The following is a 10479-nucleotide window of genomic DNA, read 5'->3' on the forward strand; positions in this document are numbered from 1 at the left end:
TGCTGGCCATTAGAAAGAATGCTAGTTTAAGGCACTTCAGCATTTGTTTTACTTTTTAGAACCAGAGGTTACCGCCTGGTCGTTAATGCAAAATCTCAACTCCGTGAGTCCTGGATGCTAGCTTGCTGCGATGTTTGCATTTGAATGGGAATGTGTGTGTGTATTCTATTTATATGTTTAAAACACACAAAAGCAGTCAATTCTCATATTTGTGAATGTGGTATTTTAGCCTGATAATAAAAGTAATTATTAGAACTGTCATCAATTTGTTTTCTCTATCGCTAGAGAGTTGTCTGAAAATATCCTGATCATATGAGAAATGAGAAAATCCCATCAGACAGCCAGAATGTTCCTTTGAAGACTTTCTTAATGCAGTTAAAGATATAGTGCCAGTGGGACGTACTGATGATGTCATGAGAACAGACCTTTACCATGACTGCGTTCCAAATTGCCTGCTATTTATTTTCATTTTTAGTACAAACTGCAGCAGCATGCAGTCAATTGGGACACAACACTTCGTCATGACATTGCACATTGAACTTTCACCCTTTTGCTCATTTATCCGCCGCGCAGAGGATTGTGGGTCAGATTAGCCAGAAAAACATGCTGGCTTGTATACTGCAAAATGCGACAGGATGCAGCATGGACATCCTGGTATTTCTGGCATACTGCATTTGACATACTATGTATTGGGACAAACAAAATCACTTTCTGGCATACTAAATAGCATGACAGTATTGGAACCCACAGCATCTCTCTGCAACCGCTACAGCCGTAGGGGGTTTTGATTCATGTAATACACCCACCAATCCAACCGTGTGTGTGTGTGCGTGTGTGTGCATGTGTGTGTGTTGCCCTTGCTCTCATCATAGCAGGATTAACACACACTGGACAGATGGCCGTCCCATTCTCCCCCCTCCCAAAACACTCACATGCTTTCTCAGAGATACACACACACACACACAAACAGACCCTACAACTCATGCTCACTGCGGTGGCTACTTCAGTTCACAAGCTGTGTCATCATCACTGCACACTGCCTGAGGCTAACACACACACACACACACACACACACACACACACACACACACACACACACACACACACACACACACACACACACACACACACACACACACACACACACACACACACACACACACACACACACACACACACACACACACACACACGAGCCTGTGTTGATGACTCTGATGTCAGAAGAGCACTCTATTCTGTCTCCACTCAGCCCGACTCTCACTCCAACACTGTGGTTGTTTTGTCCTCGAATGATTTCCTTCACTTTATCGTCAGGCACCACCGAGCCAGCAGGGTTGATATTTAGATCACTTGGTGTCCGTGACTATGTATGCATACTTGTAACTGTGATTTACTGCAAACATAACAAGGGTGTTTCTAGATATCACAGAGTAAAAGACTTGGAAGTAAAGGTGTGTTGCACCGGTGCGTCCATACTTTCAGGATACACCACTGTTGTATTTCAGTCTCTTTGAATTATGTCCAAATTGGACGATTCGACACATAACAATTTCAAAAGTTCAGGGTCTAGAAGTGTGCCATTTATGTAAAAAGAAAGTAAGAGTATGGAGATTGGAGGGCTGGATGGGTGACCAGAGTTCACTTCTTGTGACAGGCCTTGGTCTTTCCCTCACCTTAACTTTACTATTGCTGATATGGGCAGACACAGTAGAACATTTTATGGTGTATTGCATAGTGGTGCAACAGTAATGTACTTTTCTAGCGGCAGTTCGGCTCATTCACCAGCGTAGACTTACATCAAAGCTCCAGAAAAACCTACATTTTATCACATTCGCTCCCCAGATCAGACCCGGTCTCACTCCCAACTCGTCAAATACAGAGGCTTTGGTCACTGCCCCTCTGCAGCCGAGACTGACACACAGAGGCACCCTTTAGCAGTTCAACTTCTCCAACGTAAACAAAAACAGAATCATTATTAGACAGTCGGAGCAACTGAAAGTAAGAAAGCAACAAAGTCTTCAAACAGGAGGGGAGGTTGGATTGGTAAAAAACAAAACAAACATGACTTTCAAAAAGCTGAAAGCTGTTCATGTCACTTATTTTACCTTAGTTGTGTGACTTACGTACTTCCTAACGTCATACAAACGTACGTTCCTAAGCCTAACCAAGGAGTTTTAAAAACTACATAAACCTATGTTGGAAGTTTCATTTGAAAAGAGATGTTTCCTTTGAAAACGGGAACTTACTGCGATTAACATTTAATTATAAACACAAAATATTGTATTACATTTGATAACTGTTGGCTGTATTTAAACCTTTTATTACATTTTTACATGTGAACATTGTATTCCCCATGGTGCTCATTCAATCAAGAGTTGGGTTGAGTTCCGAAAGCCAGATCCAGTTCCCAATTGGTGAATTTAGCTAAATAGCATTAATAAGCGTGAAGCCCTTATGACCTTTTGTTAAAAACTAAACCCAAATACGTTAAGGGGATCCACTGCATTCAGACTTCTTAAATCAGATTCAATGCTGAATTCCTATTCAACAAACTCCTAACTAACCTGAACCCTGGTCAAGATTGAAGTTAACAGTCCAGTGTAAGTGTAACAGAAAGTTGCTGATTCAAATTGCCTCATAATATTCATACCACCGCTACACACAGACGTTATGTGGAGAGCTGAAGGGGAACCATCATGGGCTCCAACATCACGTAATAGGATTTTTGCGCTCACAGTATTAGTGGACAGATTAAATCAGACATGTAGTGGAGGGGTTTAATCCAACTTTTATCCCATTTTGGAAAAAAAAAAAAAAAAAAGTATTTATAGGTTTCCTTATGAGGAGTAGATTATCATTTGAATGCCAATGACTCTTCTGGGAGACTTGAAGAGGTGGTACATTTTTAAATCCCATCTAGAAATAGAACAGGAGTACATCGGACATTCCCATTCAGATCAACGTAGACGATGGTCAGAGTGGCGGCCATTTTTATGCGGCAAGTTGCGAACTCACTCACGGATGACGTATGTTGTTACCAAAACAACTAACAATCGCCATTTTCTTCCAATATTTCTTTTGAAACGAACACGGCGAAACGCTCAGTGTCCGTTCTGCTTCTATTCTATTTCTATGTTGCAGAGCTTTAGCTGAACTCCGAGTCTCCTCAGTCCATTCATCAGGCTCCAGTGAGATAAATACATCTTATTCGGCTCCAGCTGTCTGAGGCAAAAACCTCCGTTGCGGCTTCTGCACACTGAGCGATTTACAACAGCAAGGCAGCTCCGAGAGAGAGATAGAGCGAGAGAGAGAGAGAGAAAGAGACCAGATTTTTATTTCATTTTTTCCATCTTCCTTCACTTAGCACAATCAACATCCTGTTTCCAGAACTTCTTCCTGCATCTCTGTCGGCAAATAATGACTCAAAATGTTTGATCAGTGAGAGTTCGTTACTCCGTGGCCTCCAGTGTTTTCTGGCTGCCTGCACTTAGCATGCAAGAGACAAAGTGAGATTAATGCGGCGCTTTATACTAGGAAAACCTGAGGCAAATAGATTCGCTCTGATGTGCCCGCATTAGACGGTTTGATGTTGAAACTGCCAGATGCACGGTCAGGTCGGTCCACGGGTGTTTCACAGCTTCCTCTTCGAGGTTAATGAAGGATAAACAGGTGGTCTGTTTAGTCTGATGAAAAGCTTCTACCTCAACGTGTCGCTTCACTGCCACAGCTGACAGCGAGCACCCGACTTAAAAAGACTCGTGAATGTGTTCCCTAAAATTACAAAAACAAATGTAGGAGGCCAAATGCAGATAATACAACCACAAACATTTTTTTCAAATGTTTCTACATAACTGCAACTTGCTTTCAATAGCAACTTTATTTGGTGTCAATTCATACATCTAAAAATGGCCGATGTTTATCGAACTTTACATGCAGTATCAAAATGAGAGACAGTTTGAGGTTGTTATAGCACCTTGTAAAGTGCAAGGAACGTTATTTCAACACCATAACTGGAATTTACATCCCTTCTCCAACAGTCAGTGCTGGTTTCCTTCATACATCTTCCCAACAAAGCTCCTCTCATCAATATTTTCATTTATTTTTCAAACAATGGATAAAACAACTCTGTGAAAGGTGTTTCTTGTATGAAACTACCGAGAGTTACCAGCAGCTGTCTGAGCTTTTTAGCCTCTAGAAGCTCATGGTTTTGGGTTTTAGAGTACATTAACTGTGTGGTTTAGCCGCTCTCATCAACCCCTGTAATTTGACTTTTTTTAAGCAAACTGGCTCTCGTAAACCCGCTCTGCACTACCTGCCCCGGGCCAAATTCAAGGATTCAAGGATAATGTATTGTCATTATGCAACACAGGGATGCACAACGATATACAGTTGTACCCCTACTGCGCCGCTCTGTCCTGACGTCCGCCTGTCAAGTGAAGCTTGATCCGGGATGAGCGATGGAGCCAGGTCTCTGTGAAGATGTGGGCGCGACAGTCACTGACCTCCCGCTGCTTTCATCCATCTTATTTTACTGCCACCGAACATCCGACAGCCCGGAGTATAGGCTGGGTAGTGGAGTAGACTCAGGTCCTCGCTGGGTTAGCTTAGCTCCCATCTCGGCTCTCCTCTCTGGTCATCTGTGCCATCACCACAGCAACATATGGTCATGCATGTTTTCGTTTTTTGCCTGGCGTCATCCAGAAGGTTTTGTTCAGATTCCATGTGAATGCAGCAATAAAAAGTGTGTTACGTCTTTTTTCTTAATTTACCAAATAATTAGTCCAGAGTGTTTGGGTATGCTGTTCAGTCTCCTCACATCTGGTTCAGACAACAGTCCTGGGTTTTGTGTGTTAGTGCGACTCCTGTGTGTGTGTGTGTTGTATGCAAGGAACAAGCAAGATGTTATTTAGTCTGGACAAAGAGAGGCAGAGAAAAAAGCAAAGAGAGAACGCAATCAGAAAACAAAGGGTGAGACTGCGGACCAATAAAACTACACGGAGCACCAATACCTTAAATCAATAGACAAACAGAATCTACTCCCTATTTCTTCTTTATTGGATCTGTCTGTGTGGATATGAGACGCTACTCTGTGAGTGTGTGTGTGTGTGTGTGTGTCCTGGCCATCCCAATTGCAATCCAGCGAGGCTTTAGTATTGAGTATATTCAGGGCACAGCAGTGATATTGAAGCACGGGTCCTGTTCTCTGCTCCAGCGCTCTCCAGTCTGTCCTCACTATAGATACAGCTGATGTAGCCACAAACCCCGTGAAGCCTTTTGATAACACAGGTATTTGGACATCAGTGTTTTCTACAACATCGGTTGTCGACGGGGAGATTCAGCCAGCTCACAATCCCCAAAACAACCTCCAGTACATGTCTTTCAGACGGATTACTGCATGGTTTATAATAAATCGAGCTTAATACAAAGGCGTGTTTTCATGACATAAATAGAAAGGACAGAATACTACAGACTGAACATGGTAAGAAAGTCCAGAATGCATTTGCTTTCAGGGAGACACTGTTTGGAAGTACTTAAATTACTGAATTTCCATATGTTGAGCACACCATCCGTATCCAAAACATGGACGCATTACCGGGGTCGGTGAACACAGTGCATGAGAGTCAGCCTCGCTGTCGATGGTTTCCAGTGGCCAACCATAGTAAAGCTACAAAGTAGGCCACCGCCATTATAACAAACTGGAGTGTAAAACTGTGGACAGGACACCTTGAAGCTGCAGACAAGGTCAGTTCCTATGCCAGAGCCGAGATAAGCTACAGTATGTCTATGTGCTGCCGCCATCTTAATGTCCATTCGAACAGAAAGAGACACGTTCATGACTGATGGGACGGATGGTAGAGAGAAGGGGAAGATTCCCATGTTTACAACCGGCCAGTGTTCGTATGACTGCAAAGATGGTCATGTAAGGGTTAAAAGGAGCTGTGTTTAACATTCAGAACATTAATATAGCAGCAAACAACTATTAGATATGTAAAGATACAGTGGAGTAATATCTAGCTAAGCAGGGAATGAAGTTTCTCTCCCTCACTTTCAACATGTTGAGAGACATTTAGAGGCAATTAAAAATACTGTGTATTAACAATATAACACTATGTAAATTATATTATCTATTGCATTGAACTACAGACTATATTTATATATAAATATAGTCTATATTTATGCATGTGTTGCCTTTTCAGGCACATGATTATTAAGTCAGGTATATCGCAACTTTCAGAAAATAGTATCAGAGTCATGATTATGTTAGATATTGACTTGAATGTTACTTAGAAGTCTTAAAAGCTGGCATAACTCTGACGCGGCATGAAAGCAGCATAATGCCACAAATAGCAAATCAGAATTGTGTTATACTATGATTAACCGTGTCAAGAGGCCTTAATGCAGGGGCAAGAGGTGTTGCATACACTAGGAAAGGTATTGTTCAAGGATAAACCAAAACCGCATAGACAACCTTTCCTGTGGCTGCTGCGGGCATCTTTCAGCGTTACTTGTAATATTTAACCTTTTGCCTGAACCACAGCTAGGCCCCATCAGACTTCATTTTAGCTTGATAAGGCAAATTAAAACAGGTCAGAAATCAGTGAGGCCGCTACAGTGCCTGTTAGATGGACACATTCAAAATAAATGCTGTCAAATAAAGAAAACTTTCCCATATTTTCTTTCCATGTTCTTATCCTCTCTTCATGCCCGGTCCAAAGTATAAAGTACTGTGAAACGCAATGTCCTCTTTGAAAATGAGCTGATTTTCCTGCAATCCATAAAATGCGTCCAGATATAGATTTGAGGAAACAGCTATGATACTTTCTCTGAAAAAACTGTGCAAAATGTCACAGTGTGTGTGTGTGTGTGTGTGTGTGTGTGCATATGAGAACTACTAAGTATCCCTGGACACTAACGAGGCTGTGACAAGCAGAAAGGCTTGTCCCTGTCATGTTGTTTGTCTGTTGTCCAGTCCTGTTCTGTCCACCAGCTCTCACGACAATCGCATTGGCTGAAAAATCAATACAATTCTCCAGAGAGAGAGAAAGGGCCAGACTTAAGTCCTGCCATCTCTCCGCTGGTACTTGTGCAGTTAATGCTGCAGGTGACGGTGAAAAAGGTAACGCTGTCCTCTCTGGAGTATATGAGGGGTGATTAATGCCACAGACAAAGAAGAAGGGTGGGAGAGCTGATCGGTTTATTATCGAATATTATCTCACACTGACGGACTATAATGTATCGTGTTGTTTTATGTAGTGTATTTATTGTCATGGGGTTGTTGTTTTTGTACAACAGATGCAAATGAGATACTTGTGTAGTTTGTCTATTGGTCACATAGCCACACACTCTCCTTGTGTGAGCAGTCTGAAGCTGGAGCATTTTTAAAATGTCCCTTCATGGAAGCAAAACACATCGGACCAGCCATCAGACACCAGGCTAAATGAACACTTTCAGTTCTAATTAACTTTAGTGCAGCGCAATTTATCAAAATCACAATATGGCCTGTGGCAATTTTCAAATTCCAGGGAGCGCAACATTTGTTAAACGGTTGAAAATACCCTTTTAAATGAAATATTGTGGTGCTGCAGAGATGTCCTGGCCTACACATCATTTTCTACAGACTTCTACAGAATGGAAATATCTTTGTTTGGTACAGATCCCTGCAAAAATCACACCATTATCATTTTAATGTTTTTCAATCAAAATAACAATGATAAAATAGATGATGCAAAAATGACCATCCTAACATTGCAATTTATAGTGCACTTCAATATCAGTCAAAATAAGTTCAGCCCTTCTCTAAAAGACAAACTTCAAACGCACTTGAAGAAACTCACTGACCCAGCAACATTAAAGCTACAAACAACCCACAATGCAATACTCCGAAGGAGGGTTACACCAGTACACTCTCCGTTAAAAACAGACTGTTGTGCAATGTCTTATTCCGTCCGGAATATGACGCCCATCTGTTCAAAAGTTTCATATTCAGGCCGATGCGTGACCTAAGGGAGATCATTCTGACAAGTGAAGCAGAAAAAAAAAGTCTTCTTTTTAAGCACATCTATGCTGGTAGTCCATTCTGACAATACGTATGACGCTCAATAATGTCTCTGGGATTCAACGAGAAGGACAAATATTTATATTACGATTTAGTTGACATATGTTTACTCAACTGTCTAAGGTGTGTGTGTGTAAGTGTCGAGCTCCCGAAGCTCAGACACTTTATCTTCCAAGAGAGGAAACAGAATCTTTGCAAACTCTACGTTAAAATGGTATGTTTTTTTTTAAGCACTTGAAGATCCAATCATCACTAAAGCGTGTGTCATGCAAGAGAGAAACAAATGGAATGGTCAAAGTTGACATATTGACATTTAAGGTGCGTTGATGGATTCAAAGACCCCAACTTACAGTAGAGTAACGCGCAAGAAAACATTCCACCTTTAAAAGCTGCTAGTAGCTACTGGTAGCCTTTGTGCAGCACAGTGAATCTCTGTCTATAGCTAGCTTACTGCTTCATTTTTTTTTCGGCACAAGTAAGTATATCAAATTATTCAAAGACCAAACTGATCAAAAAACACATTTGGTGTTTGCAAACGGAAATGATGTACGTGTTTATTTACATATATAGTGTCAGGTGTGAACTGACGACTGAGGTGTCCACTCTTGATCGGCTCATGTTAATGCCAGATGTGAACCAGCAAAACATGTAATTTCAATGCCGTTCACTTATTTCGGCTTTACAGCCAAAGACAGTAGACCTATACGTCTCAGGAGATGTCAGGGTCAAGACAGCGGCCATGCTGTTTTTTAAATCCTGGTTTATTTTTAAAGAGCAACTGCTTTCTCAGGCTGTGTGTAGTACTCTAAAGGAGACAGCGCGAGTGGCAGTCAGTCCTCTCTATTCGCTCCGAGCAGCAGACTGCCGTCTGGGCATTAAAATGACATGCTGTCATATATAGAAAAGGGGTTTTCACTCATTGAATTGAACCAGTTGACCGTGCTACTTACCCACAACATATTCATGCACGAGCCTCATGTGTGGTGCAGATTTTTGCTTTTGATACACCCATAAAAAATATAAAAAAGAAAAAAAAGAGTCAGGTTTAGGGTACTTGATCTGTGTTTTTGCTGTGGCATTAATTGCCCCTCATACAATATGGTAATAGAGCCAGGTAGCATCCAAAGGACTTCACTTTTCTACAACAAAGACACAGATGAATCTAGTCATCTACACTTATTCATTGAACCCAGTCAAACACATATAACCGCCATAAATAAAAATATCTAGGAGCCCAAAGCAGCAGTGAGAAGATATTAGGATATTAGGCTATAATTGATAAAGATCTATGCATTCACACTCGGGGGTCACTGGTTCAAACACCTAATGCCAATTTTGGACTTTTGCTCAGCACAACATTGATACAAATAACAACCTAACAGGTAAGATGTACGCTGCTAACGGCACTTGGCAGATGCCATATCAATTCACAACTTACTTGAATCTCCCCTGACAGTGCTGACACTGATCCCCGACCCATCCGTGATCGCACACGCAGGTCCCGTTGATGCACTTCCCCGACAAGCAGTCTTTCTCGCAGGACTTGGACACCGAGGAGGCTTCCGCGCGGAGCACGAGATGAAGCATCACGAGCACTCCCAGGTACGTTCTCAAGACGCGTCTCGTGGCCGCCCAGGTGCACAGATGCATCCCTCCGACATCATCCATGATGGACGCGAAGTGTCTTTTTTTTGTGGGGGGGGGAGGCTGCAGCCCCCGGAACAGAACAAAAACGAGGTGTCACCTTTACGCTGTGAGGTGATCAGTTATCAGCAGTGGGGTCGATATAAAGTATCCGACCTGTGACGCCGGGGGAAAGGGCTCCGGGAAGCAGTGATTACGCTCTATCGGAACATGCAGAGCGGTGTGGGGAAAGCTGCGGGACCGGAAACTTTGGTGGAAACAGTTTCGACCTTTAAAAAAACACCGTAAACGCAATTCCAACCGGACCAATCCGTTCGCAGCAACACAAACATATAAGCCCCTGTTACGCGCTCTGCGGCGCGTGCCCAACAAGTCTTCCAGATAAACTTCCACTGTGGTCAAGGATCCGATGTAAACACCGCGACCGGATGATGCTGCCTCAGCGTCAAAAGGCTGTAAATCCCGGAGATAAATCAGCAGAAAAGCACGGAGCTCCGATGAACGCCGTGCGCTGCTCCCACCCTCGCTGGATGTGTGCGCGTGCTGCCAGACAAAGACGTGCCCTCTGCCCGGGTTCGTTGTCTCAGGATGCGACAGCCGCAGCTCTCCCCGGAGCTGTCTGCTATCGCTCTCCTGCTCCACAGCTGGTTTGTGACGGGGGAACCTCCTGCACAAAGCCCCGAGCATGAGCAGTGCGGCCACGCGGTTAAAGGGGCAGAGCCAGTTAAACGTCAGAAAGGCTCCGTGCAGCGGGCTCGGGACACCGTGCAGAGACAAAG

The 10479-nt window shown here is 42.9% G+C and overlaps 1 protein-coding gene across 1 annotated transcript in view; it reads right to left on the reverse strand.

Annotated features, from left to right (window-relative positions):
- The window catches only part of LOC142934555 (attractin-like protein 1), a gene marked incomplete at its 3' end in the record, with an annotated part of 46255 nt that extends 36531 nt beyond the window's left edge, over nucleotides 1-9724 (reverse strand). The window contains exon 1 of the mRNA XM_076078952.1: nucleotides 9495-9724. Coding sequence (XP_075935067.1) covers nucleotides 9495-9724 — 230 coding nt within the window. The remainder of the gene's footprint in view (nucleotides 1-9494) is intronic.
- Between the last annotated feature and the right edge of the window lie 755 nt (nucleotides 9725-10479).

This window comes from Anarhichas minor, unplaced genomic scaffold (genome assembly GCF_050575085.1).
Source record: "Anarhichas minor isolate MPS153535 unplaced genomic scaffold, ASM5057508v1 ptg000069l, whole genome shotgun sequence".
Taxonomy (NCBI): domain Eukaryota; kingdom Metazoa; phylum Chordata; class Actinopteri; order Perciformes; family Anarhichadidae; genus Anarhichas; species Anarhichas minor.